Below are 24,457 nucleotides of genomic sequence, written 5' to 3'. Positions count from 1 at the left end.
CTTGCCACTTTTGGTAAATTTTGGTATATTGTCAGATTATCATTAATAAAATACAGACTTTTGTCGAATTCTTTCTCTAGTGGATTCCAGTTTATCATCTTGTGGATTCAACGAACCCCTTGTGGATTTGAGGTTTACTACCTAGAAATTAACGGTTTAGTTTCTGTTTATCAAAGAGAGCATCGTGTGTGCTTTCTTCAAGTTTCTGCGACATCAGAGAGGAATAGTTGCGTTGTAAGAAAGTGTAAAAGGTTTGACAAATTTGATCATGAATGGACTAATTGGTGAAAGTCATTAAGACATTTCATAGTTTCCATCACTGGTAATGGAGCAAAAACTAAACAAAAATTCCTTGTTCAAATGGATAAAGGCCTGGTAAAGCTTGAAGTCATGTAAGGACTAAGGAGCTCTTTATTATACATTTATGCCAAAAAGTTCAAGCTCATGAGAGTCAATTTGGACATTTAAAAATTTAATTTTTTCATATTTATGATAAAATTTCAACTTATGGTATTTATTTTATGATGGCTACTATTTATCATCAAGGTAAGATACCAATAAATTTTTAAGATAAGTAGAGTTCAAACCTTAGATTTCTCATTCAAAAATAAGAGACTTCACTAGTCGAGTTAGCTAAAACGCACACAATTTTGACTATTAAGTTCAATTAAGATGTGTTTTTTTTTTTTGGTGAGCACATAGAAGGACAAAATAATTCATTGATGGGAAGTGAAATAATGGAATATGTCGTCAAGGCTAGGGGAGGGAGTATGAACTCACTTCAACCATTGTACCCTTCACACCTAATAGAATTTCCAAATCCAATACTAAATGAGGGCAAGGAAGAGGATTAGAGTTTGGTCTTGCTCTCTTGTCCAGTGGCTCTCTCTCTCTCTCTCTCTCTCTCTCTCTCTCTCTCTCTCTCTCTCTCTCTCTCTCATACACACAAAGTAATTTTTTTTATTGAATACAACAATTTTCATAACAGTTAAATTGATAAGTTTTTATTGGTTCTTATACGGATCCACCACTGATCTAATTTTTTACTTATTAATGACAACTTACCACCTAGACAATTGTGAGATTGCTTGTGAGTGTGAACTTATTGTCAAAGTGGTAGTATGTCTAGCATTATTCTAATAGGTTAATCCCTAAATTTACTCTTTGGCTGTATGGTTGAAAGGAAAAAAAAGGGTGAAAAGATAGAAAATAGGTGGGTAGAAATTATTTGTATTTTTCATCACATGTGTTTGGTAGAAAGGAGGGAAAAGTATAAATATAAAGAGTAAATTACTATTATACCCTTATTATTAAAAGAAAAATGATAACATAGTGGAGGTAGTTTTGTACTTTTAAACTCATTTTCATTTTCTCTCATCTTTTCTCCCCAATTTGGAGAGAGAGAAAAAAAGGTGAGCTCTAGTGAAAAACTCTATCCACCCTATTTTATTTCCTCTCCCTTTTCACTCCAACCAAATAGTAGAAAATCATGTTTTCCTCTCTCTTTTCTTTCTCCCATTTTCAATTCTCTCTCTTTCACCCTAATTAAACAGAGCGAAGGTGGATGCACACAAAAAGAGATATATATATACACACACATGCTAAAACCAACCCTTTCAAAAAAAAAAAAAACATACTAAAACCAATGATTTGCATGAGTCATGAAATTTAAGTATTCCAAACCAATACCTAGGCAGGTCGAAGCCAAATTCAATCACATATCTCTTGTTTGATGATGATAAAATGCTTTATTAATTGAAACAATTAACACCTATATTTGTACCTTTTATTTTTTCAATATAAATTTTAAAACCCCTTGTAGTGGGGTTTTGGATTTGAATTATATTGTCCTCTCGCTAAGTTTCTTTTTTGATGAATCTCTAAGCTCGAAATATTGAAATTAGTAGTCTTTTAAACAGAATTTGGATTTGAATGTCCGGAGTTGCATGAAATTTAAAATATCACCTGGTAGCTGTATTTATTACTCCATCCTTACACCTGGGAATCTAGCTGTTATTTTTTCGTATTCTCTATATACACATGCTTGTGTATTCATTTCCAATGGTCTAATTACTAATGGCTTTACTTGGGTTTTTTTTTTTTTTTTTTTTAGATTTGATTCCTCTATCTAATACTTGACCAAAAAAGAAATTCATTTTTTTCCTTGACAATAATTCCTATTCCCATACGAATTCACATTGATGCGACAATGTCACCTTCTATTGGTAGTATATAATGATATTGTATAAAGTTGGAATGAATGAAAGGTGACAACGTACACTAATCTATTAGGGGATAAGTTATAGGAAGTATCATAGATAGAGCACTGTAATTGGCTCAACTAGTAAATTCTTCTTCTTCCAGTTACAACCTGTAGAATTGTCAATTGTTCCACAAATAACGCCATTGAGTGTCATGCAAGATTCTTGTCAATCTATCAATCTCTTATTCCAATTACTATACATGCTTATAAAAACTTATCTTGTATTGTTTAGTTGCTTTGAAAGGTCAGGTGTATTTTTGAAGTTCAATTTCAGGTGTGTATTGGAAATTTCTATTTCGCTCTCACTGAGTCCTCTTCATCATTTGAGGGGGTAAAGTAAAAATGCTTCACTCCTCACATTTTTGCACTTTCATGCTATAGGAGATGGTATCGCTGCCGAATATACCATGGTAGCAAAATTTTGAACTCTCATTCAAAATTTGAAAGGAATTTGTAGAATGATGTCTGGGAATTTTGGTAGTTCCAATAGAAAGGTGTATTCAAGTATAAAATTGTGAGTTTAGGTCCATCTTCATAACCCAGGCTTGAATCTAATTACTGTTCCTAGTTATTCCAAAAAAAAAAAAACTCATTTTCAAAGTAGTGATTGATACCATCACTATTCGTTCTAACTAGAGCACTATCTTAATGTATATTGACATCATTTGATTCCTTTTCTCTTGTTCAACACTAGAATATGAAGAAAATAAAAGAAAAGAACCTATTTATATATTAATAATTAGTTTATGTATGAAATTTCCATGCACATTTTCATGAAAAAAAGGAAAAGAAGAATGAACATGTTCATGCACCAAGGCTTCGGCTATTGTTGGGCTTGGCAGTCTCCCAAACTGAGCGTCGGTTCCAATTGAAGCTCATTCAATTGAATTTTGTTGGATTGGCCCATTATGATTTTTGTTGGGCTGAGTTTCACTCGGCTTAGCCAGCACGGGAAGGGTTAACAGAATTAATTATTTATTTTGGGTCATGAAATCTGGAGATGGGGGAGGGTCTCAGCCCAATAAGCTAGTCTATGGGCCATGCTGTTGAGATCACCTTTTACAATTGAAAATTGACTATTACAAAATTTTGGGGCCGTTTGTACGTGTGTTTAAACAACAGTTTTCAGTTTTTTTTTTAAAATACGTGTGAGTGAAAAAGTATATGAAAATACGTGTAATATTGTTTAAAAACTGAAAATATGTATTTGAACTCGTGTATCAAACGAGGCCTTGATAACTGAGTTCATGACCAAAATATAAAAAGAATAAGACCATAAAAAAGAGGGATTTAAAAGAAAAAAGAAAGAAGACATCAAAGAAATTAAATACAAGCTATAATTTTAGTCTATGCTGATAAAAGTTGAGGGATCATTTTATTTTTTCAGCATGCTAACAAATGGTTCATAGCCTCGGACAAGGGCCACAACAATAATTTTTATTTTGTGTACCAAGGATATATCACATCCATCTCACATAATTTAAGTGGTAGATGTTTATATATTCTTGTTACATTCAGTACCAATTCAACCCCATCATGATTTATGCTATCACACTTACATGGCGTCGAGGAGCTTGGCCCTGATGATCAAAAGTTGTAGAAACATTTCAAAATCAGATTTCAAGGTCATCATATTTTATTGTCGCACACTCACTTCTTATGGATCATTGAACCATTCTTTTAACAAATATGCGGTTCTGTGACTTCTTGTAGTTGGGTCACCTTTCTTATTCATCTTCTTTACTTAGCCTGTTGACTTTAAAGCAATTTAAGAAGACTATTTTTTTTTTCTTTTAGTTTGATGGTTGAATTTTTTTATTTCTTTGCTTAAACTTTCACCTTTACATAGAAAAATATTAGTGTACCACTAAATAATCGGAACCTGGAGGACTAATGCTTTGTTTGTTTCACTGTAAAATGTTTTCAGTAAAATTTTCAAGCTCTTCTAAAAAAAAAAAAAAAATAAAAAAAAAAATTTCAAGCACAAATCACTAAAACCAATGCCTCCCAACCAGGCAACCACTGTCAACAGCCCCGGCCACTGGACTAGTAGCCCAACCATCAAATGGAGGAAAAACCATTATATATATTTGTAAAATGTTTTACCAAGTTGTTTTTTTTTTTCTAACTAAAAAGTTTTCTTGAAAATATTTTATAGGGAAACCAATGGAGCATTAACACCGTGGTTGGTAATAATTCATTTTCATTTTCCAATAACAATGTACGAATGCGCTGTGCCTGTTATCTTAATTTCCAGGCACCATGCCCCAAATTTTTGTGGTCCACCGCAAATTCGGCTCTACGGGCCACAACATACATGACCCAACAAAGAACATGTGAGCCCACTTGTAAAGAGTGACCATTCATACCGGCGGGCATATAATACAAATAATATGTGAAAATGGGCCCAGACCAAAAATCTGTGGTGGGTCCATTGCATCAGAAAAGAAAGACAAATGGGTCTTGGTCACATAATGCAGCCACCTACTTCATCAAACACTGCTCCTTTCTAGTTTCTTATGTCCAGTTTCTTTAATTATCCATGGCCCCATTTGAATGTAGCAAAATTTGTTTTTTACTTTCCATTCAGCATATGTCTTTAATGCTGCATTAAACAAAGCCCATTTGATTGATATTTTGGCAAACACTTTTTGATCTTTTGAGAGGCTCTAAATTTCTGATGTCCTTTAGCAAAGCGCAAAAAGACCTCCAAGTCTCTAACAGTAATATAGTATTAGAATTCAATCATTCATTGAATGATTCAAATTAAATATTACAAAATTTATATACAGTGACATGTGATTTACAAATAATAAAATCTCAATAATACATGACAAGTCGAGATAACAAGTTGTAAATAAAATTATTGAATGAATCTATATACGTAACAAGTCAATAAAAACTTGCCGCGATTGTAAGTAGCTCTAATGTCAAAACCATGAAGAATGAATAATTGAATATGCTCTTCATGGGTTTTTCCGGAGAGGAAAAGAGGGAAACTTTTGGTATTTTTGTCTCAAATTTGTTCTACCTTATGTGTACGATGCACAAGCAGAAACAAAAGCCGCCACTGTGTATACGCATATAACTGAAATTATTTATTAATTTCTTTCCACTTTTGATTGTAACAAATGCCCCTCCAAAAGTGCTTATGATTCAATCATCAAAATGATAGTAGTTTAAGATTAACAATAATAATAGAATATTCTATCTCATGTACAAAATCGATCCTAACCCTAAAAAAACTGCAGCATTTCTGTAATGCTGTCCAGTCACCATTGTCCAATAACATTGTATTCCCCACTTTTATTATCCTAAACAGTACTACATTCTATTTTTAGTTTTTTTTTTTTTAATATTCCTAACACTCAGTTGTGTATTGGAGGTTTTCTCTTTGCTGGAGAATAGTCCATCTCAGCTAGGTCAATGATGTCCGGAAACTGCTCGTGGTGGTCATGGGATTGGGAAACCTCTGAAGTAGGCCTTCCTTTAACCATGAAAGTCTCTTGCTCACCAAGTTCCCCACTACCCGATTTTCCTTTTGAATTGGTGTCAGCTTTATTCTCTCCATTCTTCTCATTCTGTACATGAAATATATATCTATTATATAATCATATATATAGAAGAAGAATGAAGAAAGAGGACATTCATAAATGCTAAGAACCCAACTTTTTCATATTAGCTGACATGACTTGTAGTTATGTTTATACTATTTTTATTATACACCAACCATAACATGCTATGTCAATAATTATGAAAAGTATTGTGATACTTATCAATGGAACTTTAGTTGCCTGGACAAAGAACCAACCTTTGATGTGGTGGTGGTGCTAGTAGTAGAAGTGGTTGTTGTGGTAATAAGTTTTCTATTCTTTCCTGCAACAATACACATGAGGAAACCAATTTAGATACGACATGGAACTTCTGTGCTCACAATCAATGCAAGTTCTTACTTTCTCTACAAGTTGCTTATTCAATAAACCTTTGTGGGTCTACTACAGCATTTAAGCCATATATAGACTAGTACCCATACTAATCAATATCTTGCTCTAGGTAACTTATAAAGAATAATAATTAAGAGAAGCTTCTCTTGGACATGATTTTCTTTGTAGAGTAGTACATGGTCATGGGTATGAATCTTCTGAAACCCCAACTCTTTATAAAGATCACTAGCTAGTGTCTGAAAATTGGGAAAAAAAGAAGAAGAAGAAAAAACTCTATCTAGAGGGAGAAAAGAAACTAATGGTGCTTAGGTCTGTGACTCCTAGGTCCATAGTAATCTTCATGAATGCTTGGTAACCAGTGGTGTGATTTCTTGGAAACTCTAGAAACTCTTTTCTTCATGGTACCTGTACAGTGCCCATCTTTGCACAGAATGACCTCTTGAACAGCACTGTCATGTATTTTTGTCAAAGCACTTTTTTCTTCCTGCATTCATTCACAGAAATTTCACCATCAAAATAGGAAGAGATAAATGAAGAAAATCCATCTCAATAAAATGAAAAACAAATTGAAATGTTTGTATAATACTCACATCTACTTTATGTTGCGCAACTGATGACATGAAACTTTTATCCAAGCGGATCCCTTCACAAAATTAACAAAATATATTACAACCAGAGCTTATGTGATGCCAAAACAGAACCTAATTATTCTAATGCTCATAAGAAGGATATATAGATTTTTGCATACCTTGAACCTCAGAAAGAAGAAGGGACAAAAGCAAAAGTGATACTGCTAGATAGGGCCTCATAGGAGATAAGCTTTCGAAGAAGAAATCTGAAATCTGAGTAAAAAATGGGAAGTGATGCAGATTTGAAATAGCTATGGTCAGGAAGAGAATTAGGGGTATCTCTTTCTTTTTCTCCTGAATAGTTTGAATGTGTAGCTTGTGACTGGTTGCTATAGCATGGGGAGTGCTTGCTTAAATATATAGATGGTCATAGGGCCCACACTAAGTTCTCAAACATAAACTTAAAATGGAGTTTTCTTCAACTTTCTTTTTTTCTTTTCTTTTGTGTTCCCTCAGTAAAGTTCAATTATTTTTCAAAAGAAGTGACTAATTGACTATATACCCATCAAGGCACTTCATATAATAATTCAATAATATGGGGGTCTTGATCAAATTCAAGTTCAACTCAAAAGCAATATTTATGGTGGACCAGGAATTGTCTATTCGATGGATGGGGCACTTCATGTTGTACAAACTATGAGTGCTCAGATGAAGTGAAAGAAAGAAAAATTAGGAGAAAAATAATGGCAATGACAAAGAGCGTATGACAAAGTACATTTGCTTTTAACTCCATTGTTCATGGGGTGTGTAATGAGGATTTTCAGAAATCTTTTTTAGATTTTGCCCTATTGTCCACACCTTGTACTCTCTCAATTTCATGCAACCATGTTTGCACACCTCCGGAAAGTTAGCTAGCTTTCATGCTTTGTCTCATTTCCTTTCACCCAATCATACTAGGTCTCCTCCTAGGATTTGACAGTTTGATTTGCCTAATGCCAAAATTGATCGATTGTATATCTTGTACCATTATCATCATCAATAAACTTCCTCATCTTTTGGCTAGTCAACCACTTTTACATTTAAATGATTAATTAGATCAAATGGCTTTCACTATAAGGAATTTCCTTATTGAGTAACTAATTAAATCAGACGGTTGAGGTCATAATTCATGCTGTCTCTTTATAGTGGAATGTCAATTACATGGTATGGAAGATTGGGTAAAGGGATGGGACACCCTGATAAATCTTATCCAACTTCCCAAGCGAAATTCAAGGCTTTGAGGTAATTCCTTAAATCTTTTTTCTTAGGAAAATAAGAATATAATATTGTAATTTAATCCAGCAAGAGGTAGACAACCGGCCAGCTCATGACTTCTACAAACAAAAACAAAAGAAAAATCAAGAATGCGCACTCTATAGGGTAAGGCAAGGATTGTAATTCGTAATTTAAGATCTATGTTTTTATATCACCGTGGAGTATGGCTTGGTGGTAGGAGTATTCATATTGCTTCACGTGATGCTTAGCAGGAGTTGAGCGGTCCAAGCCATGAGGCCTATGACGTTTCAACAAATGAGTTGTACCCATGATGATAGTCCCATCAAGATTTCGGTGGTACACGTAGTATTACTCATTACTCTCACATAACGTGGGATAGATGAGTCTATACCGAAGACCTCTTTTTTCATTTAGCAAAAAAGAAAAAGAGATTTAAGTTTTTATGCCTAAGTGGCATGCACAGATCGATGTTCGAAGGTCTCGGTGGTACACATGGTATTATCCATTATCACCACATGCCGTGGGGTAGACAAGTCTACAAGGGAGACCATCTTTTAGCAAAAAAAGAAAGAGAAAACAAAAAAAAGAAAAAAAAGAAAAAGAGATCTAAGTTTTTATACCTAAGTGGCACATATGTTCGACGTGTTGCTATTATTTCAGAGAAGTGTAGACTACCAGTGTAAATTAATTTAGTTAAGTTTGTTTGTTTGTTTATATTTTTTATCACTGAACAAAAAATTAAGTTTTAATGTTGTATACTTGCATACACCGAAAAATTGAAGATTCAAGAATTAGAAAATTACTATTTCCATGCAAATATGCGACATCTACCAACTCATTTACGTGCTTCACCACGATGTTCTCCTTTGCCTATATTTCTTAGGCTACCATTGTAGCCATGTTCTGGACATAGTCGCCACTTTTTGGTCATTGTCTCATTGATGTAGTTGTTCACCGAGTACTAATCATTGCTGTTTGCTAGCTACCATTGCCAGCATTTACTTTGCACAGTTCATTCCACATTAGGCTTAGTCTATTCTAAATCCAAATCAATCACTTGTGGTCATGGTTTCCTTTATGAGATTACAATTTAGAATTCAAAATTCAACTTTGGGTTCAAGGAGGGAGGTTAATATGTGCACATGTTTTGTATGGCTTAATGTATGTGTCCTCTATAAACTTTATTGTATACGTACCTTAGTCATGTTGTTTATTATGTCGTAAATCAAGTTATAATTGATGGCCTTATAAGTCAACCACTGTGTGTATTTATTTTTTAAATTGGGTTTAATGCACACTTCAAATTAGTAAAAGTGTAACCATTATAAGAGACTTTGAACCATGTAAACTCTTGCTTTCACTCTCTCCTTTTCTCTTTTTCTTTTGGTAGAAATCTCCTTTTCTCTTTAAATCTTTCATTTTCTTCCTTTTATTTTAAGGTATAAATATAGACATTAGACACATACATACATATACGTACATACATTAACACATATAAATTTAAAGATTGTTCATATGATGAATTTAAGTTATAAGACGATTCAGATCCACATATCTAAATTAGAAAAAAAATGTTATACACAATTATAAAAACTCTCTCTCTCTCTCTCTCTCTCTCTCTCATATGGGCAAATGCAATTTAAAAATTGTATTCTACAAAATTATTGCTTTCCTTCTTTAGTTAGCGTTTCTTGCCCTTCCAATCATCATATTGTGGGATCCGTTTCTCCTTTTTCTCCCATACAACACATCAAAGAGACTTTACTAATATGTGGAAAAAGTTTATTGAGAACCTTATCTTAGTTGTATCACAATCAAACATGTTATATGTAAAAAAACTTAAAGTGCAATGTATACTGCCATATCTGCATCAAAAAAAAAAAAAAAAAAAATTGAGTGACACTTATAGAATGACAACAAATATAGTCATCATTCGTTTTATAAGTTATAACCAAATTGTAACAAAACCTATCAACAATATATGAAAGAGAGTATTCGATTTTTGATGGTATGAGATTGAGAGATATTCAAACACATTTTAAGCATCACATATAAGTCCCATTAAAATTGATAAACATGGTGAATGTTTAAGTTGAGTTGCTAAAAACCAATAAGCACCACGAATTTGGTAGTGGAATGATTTTACAGTTGTATTTGTCTTCATTAGATTAAAGACTGCCATATCATCATTTGATAGAACACTGTGGGTTTTAACCAAAAAAAAAGATAGAACACTGTGGGACATAGTGCACGTGTCATAAAAAACAAAAGAAAATTAATATGACGGTGACAGACAGACAATGCTTGAAACACTATTTTGCATCAAAAATTAATTGCCGTTGGGTTACGTGGCATATGTATGTAGCTAGTTGCCCAATGGGGCGGCCAATCCACGTGGACGTCAATATCTAGGGGCCCACAAGACATGACGTGGCAGTAATTTGGCCACGTGGGCACCTCCTATTCACACTGTTTGTTCGCTCTTTAACAAGCAATACGACATCCTCATGGCAATATTGTCGGACAGTGGTATGTGATATGTGTGATTTTCAATTTCAACTAATAATTTGATTAAATTCATAATGTTTTTTTTCTTCTTCTTCTTCTTCTTAGTTATAAGATCCACGTTGAATTGTATAAAATCATTATTTTTTTGTTGTCTTATACTCTTTCCTATATGTGTTAATTAACATCAAAATAAGAGCTATCTATATATCCTTGGAAATGCTTGTCAATGAATGAACTTCTTTCTACTTATACAAAATAGATGTAACTTCTTTTGTAAAGGCAATCAATTACATCATGAATATCCATTGGAAAGGACTTTTGAGAATTGATTTGGAACAAGAGTGGCTAAGATTTTGTCCAAATTTAATCTTAAATTAGTAGGTATGCCTTTTTCCACTAGGACACAATTTGTGCCTAAACTTTTATTTTGAGCCTAAACCCTACTAAACTTGCGCATGGGCATTATTTTATTACTATTTTTTTAGACCTAGGTGCTCATGCACAAGAGAAGACTTATTGGTCACTATTTTTGTGGATGTTGCTTGTTTTACCTCTTTATATAGGCGGGCAAAGAAAGAAACGAAAAGGAAAAAAAAGAGTTGATGATCTCACTTGAAAAGGTACTATAAATTAAGTTTAGTGTGAAGTACTCTCTTAATGTACTTAAGTACTTAATGACTTTATAAAGTGCGAAAAGGAAAGGGGAATGTCATGATTAGTATATCATGCAAACAAAGGTTTGCTGTGCATGTTTTGTTTCCTGTATAATGTGTAACATACAGAATGAATTTTAGCAAGGATGATATCACTTTAGAAACATTTCTTTTGAATTATTGTATACTTTATTTAGCACTATTGGTGAATGAGTAACAGCTTTTAAATGTTAAAAGTTGAGAATAAGTTTAGGTTTGTAATTTTATATATATATATATATATATATTTGATTTTGCATTTACCCGAGGCGTTTCGAGTCTTTCGACTATAGAGAAAATAATGCTCAAATAAGGTCATTGAGTTTGTCCCACCGAATTTTTTTTAAAAAAAAGGGTATTTGACTTTGCAACTCAAAGTTATTATTATTATTATTATTATTATTATTATTTTATTTTTTTTAAGGAATGAATTTAAAGATTTATAAGAAAGATGTTTTTTCCCCCTTTTAAATAGTGGGTTAGACATACGTCTAGTGTCCAGTAGTACTAGACCCGTTGAGATGATGACATGTGTTCACTTCTAAACATGTGTCATCATCTGATCGGGTCCAGTGCATTGGATGCATTGGACCTAAACGAAGTCCTTAAATAGTAACATGGCAGTGCAAAAGATGAATTCAAAAGTACATTGAAACTAGATAAGAAGTTGTTAGTAATAAATTTTTGGCAAAATTTACATTTTTATCATTAAAGTTTACTCAATTTTCCAATTTCATCACTAAAGTTTTGAATATAGTAATTAAATCCTCAAAAAAATGCAAATGGATCCAATTTAATCTTTATACAATAGAAAATGCAAACAGATGCCCTTAGAGTAATAGTTAACAATCCATTTAAAAAAAGTTTTTATGGGAAAAAAAAAAACAATTAATGTTTTAACAATTTTTTTTTATTTTTCATAAAAGTGATGTCAAAACTTTCTTAAAATAGATTGTTAACCATTGTTCTAACTTCTAAGGGCATTTGTTTGTGTGAATCTTATTACACAAAATGCTGATGTGTCATTTGATTGTGCACATTAAAAAAAAAAAAGTCTTAAAAGTTACATGCAAACATCCCAATTTGATTAAAAGTGCCATGATATCAGCCCAATTGGTATTATGATGGCATGTGAAACCATGCAAGACATGGTGAGTTGCTTGGCTTTGTCTACATCGGGTGGTGATAACTCAACACTTGTTAAATTTGTTGCGGAAAATATTGTATATCTATCATATTGGAAATATATACAAATTCCTAGATATTGTATATATACAATATATTGTATATCTAACATATTGGAAATATATACAAGTTCCTAGATCTGTAAGAGCACTAGAATTCGGGGATGCAAAAAAAAATTGTCTATTTTACATCCTCAAAACGTACTTTATCTATTTTACTATCTTATTTTACAACTCATCCAATATCCTAATTTCTATTTTTACATATAACTCATTAAAATAATATAAACTATACCAACAAATAGTATAAAAATTTGGTTTCTCTCTCTTCTCTTCCATCTCCCTACCTTTTTGTTTCTCTTTTCTCATTAAAATAATAATTTTGTTTTACATCCTTGTGAACAGTTGGTAAAAAAAAAAAAAAAAAACCCACCCCTGGATGTGGGTCGATTTGGCCTTGTTGGTTGCTAAAATAGCAACTGGGGGTTATACACCCTCCAATGCTAGTGCTCTAAGATGTGAAAGAAATAAAGAAAAATAACATGCAAAACAATCACATGACAAAAGAAGATGCGTGATTCGGCAATTTGCCTATATTTATGGAGTTGTAATAATTTCACTATTTTAAGGAAAATATACAAAATCTGGCAATATAACGTTTCTCTCTCAACAACACAATCAACCCTAATATGAAATAACAATGTTTATATATATCCTACACAGAAGATCCACAACAAGTTAAAAATGTGCTGTTCCATGAATTAAGTCTCAAAAATTTTCCCATTAAAAAATTATGGTACTTTTATATGGATCATAATCCGGATTAAACAAAAACTAAGCTCTACGCCCAAACATACCCTTACTCTATTTTAAATTGGAGAACCGACAATTGGTTTCTTGAAACTAGTTCCAGTACTATTTGGGGACTAATTAGTTATAGACTTATAGGACATATTTTCTCTGTGAAACTTCTTTTTTGAATGAAACCATGTATAAAACGACCGAGGAATTTGACTTATGGGATCAACGAAACATAATGATCGAATGAGTCCAAGATACCAAAAATTAAAGAGTTAAGAACTTTCGGCCGACAAAGAGACAATAGATGATTTTTTTTTTAAGACTTAGCAGAACAAGTTGGTCCACTTCTAGCTACAGGAAAACCAACAAACAAAGAAATAAATAAGCCCCTTTTTTTGTGTTCTGGGGTAATGTTTTATGATTTATGTCTGGTCACTACTCAGAACAAAACAATGAAACAATACACCTTTATGTGTTGGTTTCCATTAGATTAAGAGTTTCAAATACTCAGGTTTACTACTTCCAGGTGATAATAGTTCTATATTCTTTTGTGGTGCCGTAAAGGTACAATGGGGATTCCATTAATTAATATATAAGAGACTAATATTAAAATAGGGTCCAAAATAAGCAGGGACCAAGTTAGAAGGTAGAGGAAATTAAGGAATTACATTGCACGTAGGGCATTGGGATTTGCTTTTGATGTCAAACTTCACCACTGCATTTCATTTATGTAAGAATCATTGGCAAGTATTCTTTATATCTGTGCATTTGTTGTCGAGGTTGTTATTGGGTCCCTGCATGGTATCAAATTGAGGTTAAAAATCTCTGTCAGATGAGTTCTTTTTAGTGTTTTTCCATTAAAAAATGACAAAGTTTTGTTGCATTGATTTCGAACTTCTACGTGAAGAGAATATGAAAATCATAAATGCACGACAACGCCTTAATTAACCAATAGACAGCACTCCCTGAGTACTGTAATAAGCAGCAATCCATCCACATAACGTGTCTCATGCTTTTCTATAAAAATGTTTTTGTCTCCTAGGATTTATTTTGTTGCTCTGCACATTCCTAACACCTGCTCCTCAACATGCTGAATTTATGGCCATTAATTTCATGATACAATAAGTGTATTATGGGTCCGTTTGGGATCTGTCTATTTTGTTGAAACTGAAAACTTTTTACTGAAAGTGATAAAGGTAAAAGTTAGTTGAAATAGTATAGTAAAACCCATGAATAGTATAAAAAATGTAGTGAGACTCATGAATAGTAACAAAAACAAATTAAATAGTAAAATAAATTTGTAAAAATAAGTTTGGAAAATACTAAAAGCTATTGCAAAGTTTACAAAAAAAAAAAATTACAAAACTAATGTGATAAGAATATAATTGATTCGATTTAAACAACATAATAAATTAATTTTTGAATTAATTTTATGTGATTGATGATATATCAGTTTGTAAGATTTATGTAGTAAAATTTGTAATATCCCCAACATCACTTTTATAAATTTTACCATAATTTCGCTAAAAATTGATGTCATCCGAAATGATACCAATGGTGTATTTGGATACCGCTTATTTGGTTGAAAACTGAAAACATTATAGTAAAATAATTTTTAAATATGTGAATAGTATCATGCGGCTCATTTTTAATGAAAGTTTTGTAAAAAAAAAGGGTTTGTGGGTCCCGTGAAGAGTGCATAGGACCCACTGAAAAATCATAAAAGCCACTGAAACATGCTTCTCATAAAAAAAAAAAAAAAAAAAGGTAAACGCAGACGCTAACCTTTTTATCCATATCCAAACGGCTACCAAGTATGACATGTGCCAATTAAAAAAGAAAATTTGAATAGCATGTGAAATTGATTGCACACCTTGATCTAGGATCCATGTGCATCTTCACTGGAGATGGAAATGACAAGAAGTAAGTCATCGGTACGTCGGTGGGAGACTCTCCAAAAGTCAACAAAACAAATTTGTGGTAGGCTACAAGGCAGATGCTAGGGTCTCTTGATTGTGCATACCTTAAAATGACATCAATGCAATTGCAACCCTTACGTAGAATGGGTAATATAGTCCTTAGGGTCAATCAAATCCCTATGCATTTGGAAGTGGTTTAGGATTCAAATTAAGGAGGAATTCTCGGAAATATATAGGATCGATCTCAGGGATTCAATCTTGAAACTCGAGGGATTTCTCTTGGATTAATTGCTAAGATTAGCTTGGATCACAGTCTCCTCAATTAGGCTTTGGGTGCTTTTAAAGCCGAACTAAGGAGCATGAACAAGCTTGCTTGTCATTCCTCTATCCATCCATCATTTCTAGTATGTCATATTATAAATACAGTTTCGCACTTAATATGTGAATTCCTGTAACTTTGTTTTTAGATTTAATTACAACCTTTGAACCAAATATATCTTAATTTCCACGTTTCATTTTTTTTTTCTTCTCACAAAAAAGAATAAGGATATGAAACAGGATTGGCTCGAGGCGTGAGGTTATCCATAGTCCAAAAATTTATAAAGGGCTCCTAAAGCGCTCCGTTACAAACCAAAGAGGCAAAAATGTACAAAAGCTCCCAAAAATGGTAGGATGATATAATTGATTTTTTAAATAGAAAAAAATATAGGTGGGTTTTGCATCCTTTTTACCACATCTAAAAAGATCCCCAAAATATTGAGCTAATAGAAATCTAACCCAATTGAAACCCTAAATTGTTTAACCATTTTTTTTAAGTGTGCCAAATACAAAACCTTAATTATTAATTTTGCATCTTATAAAGCAAGAAGAATGATTTTTAAACAAAGATAATTCTAACTTACGTCTCAAAATATATTGTGTATATTGTGCTGCCTCAAATTTGAAAAATCATGAAAGATTGTCACAAAAAGTGATGGGTTTGTAAGTTAATATTTCTTTTGATAAATATGATGAAATTTCAACCAATGTTGTAGGTTTCATAATAATTGTTTTTTATCATTGAACTAAAATGTCAATTGATTTTTTGTGTAGGTGATATTTGAATCTCATATCTCTTACTTTATTACAGGAAAATTTATTAATTGAGCTAATTGGAATAATTATTTTTAAATTTTGAGCTTCCGACAAAGAATATGAAATGTTGGTCCGTATCGGCACAAAAAAATCTAACGCATGGATGATTGCCGTCTGAAAAGGGACATTTCGGTGCACTAGTAAATGCTGGGTTAGGTTAGATAATAAATCAGTTCAGCTAGTGTCCATTCAATGCCATAGATTTCATGGTATGGAAGAGACTTTTTTTTTTTTTTTTTTTTTTTTTTTTTTGAGAAGAACATGGAAGATACTCGAGAGATAATCAAATGCGGTTCATGGCTCTTTTGTTTTTACCGTTAAAGGGATAAAAGTATCCTTATCTGTAAACCTGTAACAAGGTTAGGTAAATGCATTAAAATTCATCACTATACAAAAGATTGAAGTACATTTTTGCTCAGACTCAGAATATGCGTCTAGAAGCGAACTACAATAAAAAGGAGGAAACAAAAAATAGTGAAAAGAGAATCAATCACAAGGCTTTTGATATTGTGTTTAAGCACAGCCTGATAGGACCTCTAAAAGACATGGATAAATCAAATTGAGGAAAACAAGATTAGACTCCTAATAAAGTCATTCATGCAAAAAGTCTAAGCAAGAATTATACCCATTCTAAGAATGACGTTAAGTCTCATTGCATACCATTTTCTTTCTACCATTGCTTTTCAATTTGTGTTAAATGCATAGTGTGGGAAAGTACAAGTACAACATACAGAAAATATGTCGTGTGACTCTATGGCTATTCAGCAGAAAAGAAAAGAACAGTTTGAATATTCAAACAACTTTTTCTCCTTATTCATGTGCAGAGACATGGTCAATCTCTGAAGGAAGTCAATAAGTCATATTTTTCCACTCATCTTTGGATAAAATTATGTCCTATCACATATGCAAAGTGCATCAATTTATATTTTGGTTCCATGAATTTGGAAATAAATCCAAGTATAAACTGGGCAGTATCAACTGGTACAGACCCCACAAATCTCACAAAATAAAAAAGATTGTCAACCAGATTAGGAACCCATCGTCTTCACACAAAAACAAACAATTACTGAGTCATGCATGTACTAGGCATTGAATTTTTGTGAGCTTGTCCTCCATGAATGTTACATTGCAACTCAATTGCTAACATTTGTTATAAATTATATATATATTTTATTGGTTCATAAATATATTTGTTGGTCTCCATTTCCTTTTGCTATAACTTGCTTTGCCTCCCCTCCCCATACCTGTGTTATAACTGTCACATGTTCACTGGACTATTAGCACATGGATGTGAGCCCCGCCCTAGCTAGCTAGCCAACCATGTATTAGCCCATCCTTGACACTGTTGGTCACTTGGTCTCTAGAATTCAGATGTGTCCTCCAACTTGTTGAATTCAACGCCCGTGTATGAGGCCCCCTTTTTGAATAGACATGACCATCACTGAAAAAAATGTACAAGCATGTGAGTAAAATGTGCACATATCATATATGGGAAGAATTTTATTTTAATTTTTTATCATTTTTGAGAAATTTCTAAAATAGGATTTAATTCCTTGATTTTGGGCGTTGTTAAGGGTTTCAAAAAAATTTTTTTTTTGAGAAGAGGGTTTCAAAGTTGATATATATATATATATATATATGTTGAGAGATATAATCTCAATAACTCCAAGTATTAGTTTTTCACCAACCTGGTTGAGAAAATTGTTTGTGGTTACAGATTAGAGAAAAAACTTAATTATCATTTCTTATCATTTATTCCAAGTGACCAGTGTTCTAATATTGGTAGCAAACCTAAAGGGATCGAGAGTCTCAACTTAATTAGGTCACGATATCATGATAATGACGCATATGTGGAAAGATCCGACCATTTTTGACAGGGGCCTCATTTGAATGACAAGGCTTGCTCAAGTTGGGATGCAAACAACAATTCATGGGGTCAACTCAGATTTAGGATGATTGTTTTGTTTTGAAATTTAGCTTATAATTAAAAACTAAGATTGTTATCAAGCAGTATTTACTTTGATCAATTTAAAAGAAAAATGTAGAACAAAGAGAGAGTAAAGAATGAAAATCTTACTAATTCTCTACCATTTACCGAATCATTTGGAGATCGGAGTAGACTAATCTTAAAGTCTTAAGACTTTATCAAAATAGTCTGCTTATTTTTAATGAATGGTAATTTTCAATGGCTATCCTAGCTAGTTTTATAGTCTTATCATTACCAATTTGATAGAATAGGAATTTTATTTTTAATTGAAAAGCAAATTCTAGAGAATATAGTGGGCTTGTTCTTGCTAAGTCTAGTTCAAGCCCATTTTCATTGCAGGGAATATAGTGGGCCTCCAAAAAATTGAAGTGTGTCTTTTTTTCTTTCAGCTAAGGCCAGACTAAGCCCATTTAGCCACATCCACCAATGTGGTGGAAAAACGCTCCTTCCAATCAATCAGACACTCCTAATCGCTAATTTTCCCTTAAAACTTTGGAATGTTGGCCTTCAAATAAACATCACGAGGCTGCCAAATTTTATTAGGCCAATAAACAAACTCCTTTAATTTTCACCTTGCCCCATGATCGCAAAAATTAAAAGGGTTGACATCCTCAAAGTCGAAATCATCAACATCACAACCTTGAGTTTTGTAGAGTGCTAAACGCTCCAAAAACTATTGAACATGCCTTCGTAAATCTTCCATGTCATTCGCTTGGTTATCATGACGATGAGCCTCCCTCCTTGTGGACAACACCTCTATCAGCTAGGCATGCTATTCGCCATAGATATCATTATCATTGTTTAATAGTGCAATTCATCTCCTATTAGCGAGTTGTTTGTCCATGTTTATGGAAGAAGAGAAAAAATAACGGTGGAAAAGGAATTCTGAAATCTAAAAGGTTTTGATCAAGATAAAAGTGAACTATTGTTTTTCAAAGCCCTTTATACCCTTTGTATATGACTAGTGCACACATTTTAGCGTGCTAAAAGTATACACGGTGTGCCATTTATTCCCCACAAATTTCACTTATGTCTATTCTCAACTATTTATTTTGTCATGTGAGATTTGTGTGTGAAATTAGTCAAACTAAGACTCCTAACCTAACTTGGAAAACAAACAATAGTGATAAAGATAAATTAGGAAAGAAAATAAATCTAAATAATATAATTTAAAGTTCAAGTTCAAATAGAAAAATAAGAAGAAAATAATGTTGGCTTTCTAATTTTTCTCTATGATTTTTGCCATAGATTGCTGTCGCCTCCTCTAACTATTAGGATTGTTGTTGTTGAAAGCATCATCTACATCATAAACCAGTGTTCTCATTGGTCATCACTGTTCTGTGTAACTGAAATGCTAGAGTATCATGGAGACGTGTCTTGATGCGGTAACATGTCCTATGAGCTGTTTTCTCATTAAAAAAAGGCTAAGTTGGGTCTGATTAAGAACTTCAGCAGATGGTTCATATTTCTCTGTAGACAGTGTCAGTGCTAAATTATTCGAATAATGCAGATATGGGAATTCAACACAAAAAAGAACAAAAGAAGGAACAAAAGAAATATTGGAAGGTCTATGGCAAGAGCTTCACAAAATTTGCAGGGTCATGGCTGCAACACTCTCGCACTAAATTCTGTGACTATAATAATATATTATATATGTACAGATACCATTTTTGTTCCATTTGAAAATGCCTTGATGCATTCTTGACAAAAAACTTTTACAGCAAATTCACCCAATATGTCTTTTTCGTTTGGCTGGGATTCAAAATGTAACGATCAGAAACACAAATGTATGTTAAGAGATACAAAGAACTACAGTTTTGGAGAAACAGATGTCAGATCTTCACCAAGTACCCCACAAAGTACAAAATTGTGAATAGCATCGCTTTTGGACAAAATGATACACTTCAGCTCTGGTGAATCTCATCGTATGAGGGGGAAACTACTTTTAGATGTTCTATCATGGTCATTATCATTATATGGGGTCTTTGAAAATGTATTTTGAATCTTGAACTGAGATCTTGGATTCAAGTGGAGTACAATTAGAGTTGCAGGCTTCTTTAATTGTTTAGGATAGATCAAGTGGGTGCTTTTCGATCAAGTCGAATAGTTCATCTCCAATTCCAAATCCAAGCATCCTGGCCATGTCACTTGTCTTCAATCTAGGCTTAGGAATATCATGTTGCTTCAACCAAGAATAGACAATAAAAACTTTCTTCATAACGAACAGTTCCAGTGCCTCAGGATTAAAAACAACACCCATTCTCATATTCATCTGCCACAGAAAATTTCAAGACTTAGAACACATTGAAGCATAATCTCTCTTTCCCTCTCATACTCTTCATTTATTAATTACCTGATGAGGGACCAACATGGCTGCATAACGAGCTAGCTCTCCTGCTCGCCAGTCTAATAAGACAGGCAGCCATGGATAAGCAGCATCAAGTCTTACAAACCAGAGTCTTATATCAGGAAATTCTGTTAATTCTCTAGGATCATATTGATCTTCTCTTGTATAGTTGATGGTAAAACCAATTGTACGTTCAAGAAACTCTTTTGGCTCAACTGTAACAATACCAGCAGAAGGATCATATGAATCAGTATCCACTTATGTCCAAAAGCAGTTGAATTCTTCACAAAAATACTTACCAGATAATGGTGAGGTAATCCCTGTTGTGGCTTGAAATGGGGATAAGTCAAGACGGCTAATGATATCATTATCAATAACCACGTCAAATCGGTCTTCACTAGGTGGCATTGGAGGTGCCACCTTTGATGTATCTGTCAAAGTATAGTTCAAAAAATCTATCAAAAGTAATCTTGGGCACAGCAAAACAATTACTGTTGTTTGTCTAAAATGTATGGATTTCTTGAGGAAAATTCAAAGAATTACAACTTCTAATAGTCATTTAGACAAATTCTAATAATTCTCCTTTTCTTCAATATAATAAACTTCTTTCACCTATGCTGCTATGCACATGTGGGATTGTAGCTCTGCTGACTGTTTCATGCTTCCATTTGAACAAGGTGAACCTTGTTTTTGGGAGAAGACTAGAAGGGTAAATTTAAAAGGCTGATTGGTTGAAGTTAACTTGCACATAGCATAGGGTCCAACCATCCAAGCCCAGAAACTCTTCAGAAAATCAAGTGGGTAAAAAATTAAAAAGCAAGAAAACATCAGATATAATGTTCTTATCTCTACTCAGGTGCGCTAGAGTTGGTCACTTCCCTCGTTTCTAGGAAATTATCAGAGATATTATGGCCTAAAAGGCCCAAGTATATTGTAGGCTCATCACCCATGTACTTGTCGAACAACCAAAGTGATTCCAATTCTACTTGTAGTGTTACTTTGCTTGTTCTACAAGTATACAAGTATTACTGTACTAGGTCTGCAGCAAATTTGATCCTTTTAGGCCATAATATTTCTAATAATAATGAATGGGTGAAAATATTTTGATGAGTTTATTCAATTTGCCATAATCCATAAAAGCATACAATAAGTTGATCAGATCTTTTTGACCAAACTATGAGAAGATGATCTAAATCATTGAAGCTTTAGTGCAAAATTGCAGCCTTAGTACATTCAACTGCAGCCACACTCGGCACTGTCATCAGTGTCAATAGCTGCAGCCTCACACATCATTGCTTAAAGTTATGATTAATCTCTCCATAACCTCATTAAGCGAAAGCAGTAACTAGTAAGACGACTAGTCATGGACATTTGCTAACAAGGAAATTTCTTATTGAGGGAAACTATGCAAAACTACAAGTCGTATATGTTCGAGTTAAAGAGATAACAATATCCTGATAACTTGAAACTATTCTTGTGGCTATTCCTTTATCTTCAAAACTATATATTATTGGCTATCCTCAACTTAAAGCAACAGCTCAACTTAAACGCCATTATTTGTGCTCATAAATTCAAGTGGGTTTTTCAAGATTGACCAAAAACTATAAGAAAATCAAGTTGAAACTTAAAATGCACTTCACAGTTTAAAAAGCATGTCATTTTTCTAAAAAAGAAGACATATAGGCTGGTAACTGATATGTACTTCATGTAAGTTTAAGGTGTTACCCTCTTCATCGTCAGTTAAAGAGAAGTCGAATTTCCCTGAAGGATTGAAAGCAACTGAGACTGCCACTTGTCCGCGTGGCCGAGTTGAATGCGAAATTTGCAAAGAAGCCATGGGATCCGAGATGGGTTTGCAGGAAATGCATGGAGTAGGAGAGGAAACTGTTTGTTTATGTGAATGATAAAGTGGAAGAATAGGCTTGATGGTTGTAGCCATTGGAGGTTTCAGCTGGGTATTCGTGTGATATGGCCTGAGAGCTGAGACTATACGGTTGCCTTCTTTTTTGTTTCAATTTATCTACATTTTCTCTTGGCCTTGTGTTTTGAATGCTCATATCCGGTTTGGGCTTTTATAGCATAAACCTTACCCTTATTATCAAATTTAGAAAAATTATACAAAATTCGGGGAGGACAATAAATTAATAATAAATAAATCTTACCTTTAATTTAATTAGTGAGATTCAGAACTATTATGTGAGATAGTGGGAGAAGAGAGTAGATAATTATAAATTGTTAGTATTATGTAGTATTATATAATTATTCTCCAACTTGCCTTCAATGTAAAACCCGGGGTGGTATAAATAACAAAATGCTAAAATTTCTATCAATTTTAATAAAAAAAATTATTAACTAATGTGATAAAGAATAAAGTTTGTGTCACATTAACATCATAATTAATAAATTTCTTGCATACTATTTTTTTTTTTGTGTTGTGTTTAAAAATTGATATATTATGCTTTTTTTTTTTTTTTAATAATATTCCTAGTATTACTCCGTGCAAATAAGGATTGTCAAGTCGGGTTGGTGCCACTAATATGGTCTTCCAAATCAGTAAAAAAACTAGCAACCTAATACTAAACTTTTTTCTAAAAAAATTCACTTGTGTAATTTATTAAGTGGCTTGTCTTTAATACAGACCGAGTATTACATCATATAAAATAAAATATAATTTCTTTGAATGTTGTTGCATAGTCTTTTAAAGCTTCATATTTTTCCACAGCATCATTGTTAGGGACATACTTTATATAATTGGCTAATCCTTTAACAAAATGCACTTCACTTGTAATTGGATAGATCTAGAATGGATTTAAAACTTCAAGAAATATGTTGTTCAAGTCAAGTGTTAAAACCATGAAGATCTGACTAAGAAACAAGTGAAGAAAAGCTATTCATTAAAACTTGACAACAATTTCGACAGAAAGACTTCTATCGAGATTTAATATTAAAACTCAATAGAAGCTCAATACAAGTTGTATCTGTCGAGAATTACGAAATCAGAAATTCCAGGTCTGATTTTCAGCCAATGCTTATGTATTTGTGTAGGGTTTCTTTTTTCACAACTCTAGACATATATAAGGATTATTTTAAAGGCCGTCGTGCATGCATTGTGTGACCGGAGATAGAAATTGCTCTAGTTCATTATTCTCTCTGAAGGAGCTACTGCATCTTTACGCCAAGGGTTTTGTATTAAGGAGCTTTCTGATTTTCATTGTTGATGAACTGAAAAACTCTGTAGTCAACATCTTCTTTAAGTTGGTGGAGTTAGTCACATACTGGGATCCATGCATCATTGGTTAGTCACATATTGGGATTCGTGCATTAAATGGAGAGATTACTATTACAATACAAGTCTAATTGAGTATTAGGGTAAGGGTTCAACTGTAGATTGGTATTTCAAGATAGGCCAAAGGGTTTAGTAAGATTCCTTATATTTGTAATCGCTTGTGTTTGATAATAGTGGATTTTCGGGAGTGGTGATCTTAAATTCATCCGGTGGGGTTTTGTTTCGGTGGTTTTTCTCATTCGTAAACAAATTATCTACGTCAAATTTATAGATATGGGGAGAATAGAAGAGCAACCATGATTTTCTTGTGTTGAAAAACGTTTTTTATATGTTTATTTTCAAAGTTTTTCTTTTCTATGGAAGTTTAAGAACCTAAGTTAGGGTTAGGAGTGGATCCTCAATATTGTAAGTTATCCACTTATCAATCCAAGCATAATTCTAAAGTTTTGATTATTGAAATAAATTGTTCTCTTTTCATAATCAGTTTGTTAGGTTGATGTTTAGTTCCCAATTAATTCATAAATATATTTTGACATATTCTTTTTCTT

General features: G+C 33.0%; 2 protein-coding genes across 2 annotated transcripts; both read right to left on the bottom strand.

Annotated features, from left to right (window-relative positions):
- Window positions 1–5,340: 5,340 nt before the first annotated feature.
- LOC126715512 (uncharacterized) lies at window positions 5,341–7,178 on the bottom strand. The gene is made up of 5 exons (XM_050416140.1): window positions 6,956–7,178; window positions 6,798–6,850; window positions 6,613–6,691; window positions 6,075–6,139; window positions 5,341–5,844 (listed from the first exon to the last, which is right to left on the bottom strand). The coding sequence occupies exons 1-5, from the start codon at window positions 7,014–7,016 to the stop codon at window positions 5,632–5,634; spliced, it is 471 nt and encodes a 156-aa protein (XP_050272097.1). The 5' UTR covers window positions 7,017–7,178; the 3' UTR covers window positions 5,341–5,631.
- A 12,712-nt stretch (window positions 7,179–19,890) lies between these two features.
- On the bottom strand, window positions 19,891–22,673 carry LOC126715511 (protein CHLORORESPIRATORY REDUCTION 6, chloroplastic). The gene is made up of 4 exons (XM_050416139.1): window positions 22,349–22,673; window positions 20,923–21,054; window positions 20,630–20,838; window positions 19,891–20,548 (listed from the first exon to the last, which is right to left on the bottom strand). Exons 1-4 carry the CDS (start codon window positions 22,560–22,562, stop codon window positions 20,342–20,344), a joined length of 762 nt encoding a protein of 253 aa, XP_050272096.1. The 5' UTR covers window positions 22,563–22,673; the 3' UTR covers window positions 19,891–20,341.
- Window positions 22,674–24,457: the final 1,784 nt, after the last annotated feature.

Source organism: Quercus robur, chromosome 2 (genome assembly GCF_932294415.1).
Source record: "Quercus robur chromosome 2, dhQueRobu3.1, whole genome shotgun sequence".
Taxonomy (NCBI): domain Eukaryota; kingdom Viridiplantae; phylum Streptophyta; class Magnoliopsida; order Fagales; family Fagaceae; genus Quercus; species Quercus robur.
Note: the sequence above shows the minus strand (reverse complement) of the source record. Positions and strands in the feature narration are given on the sequence as shown.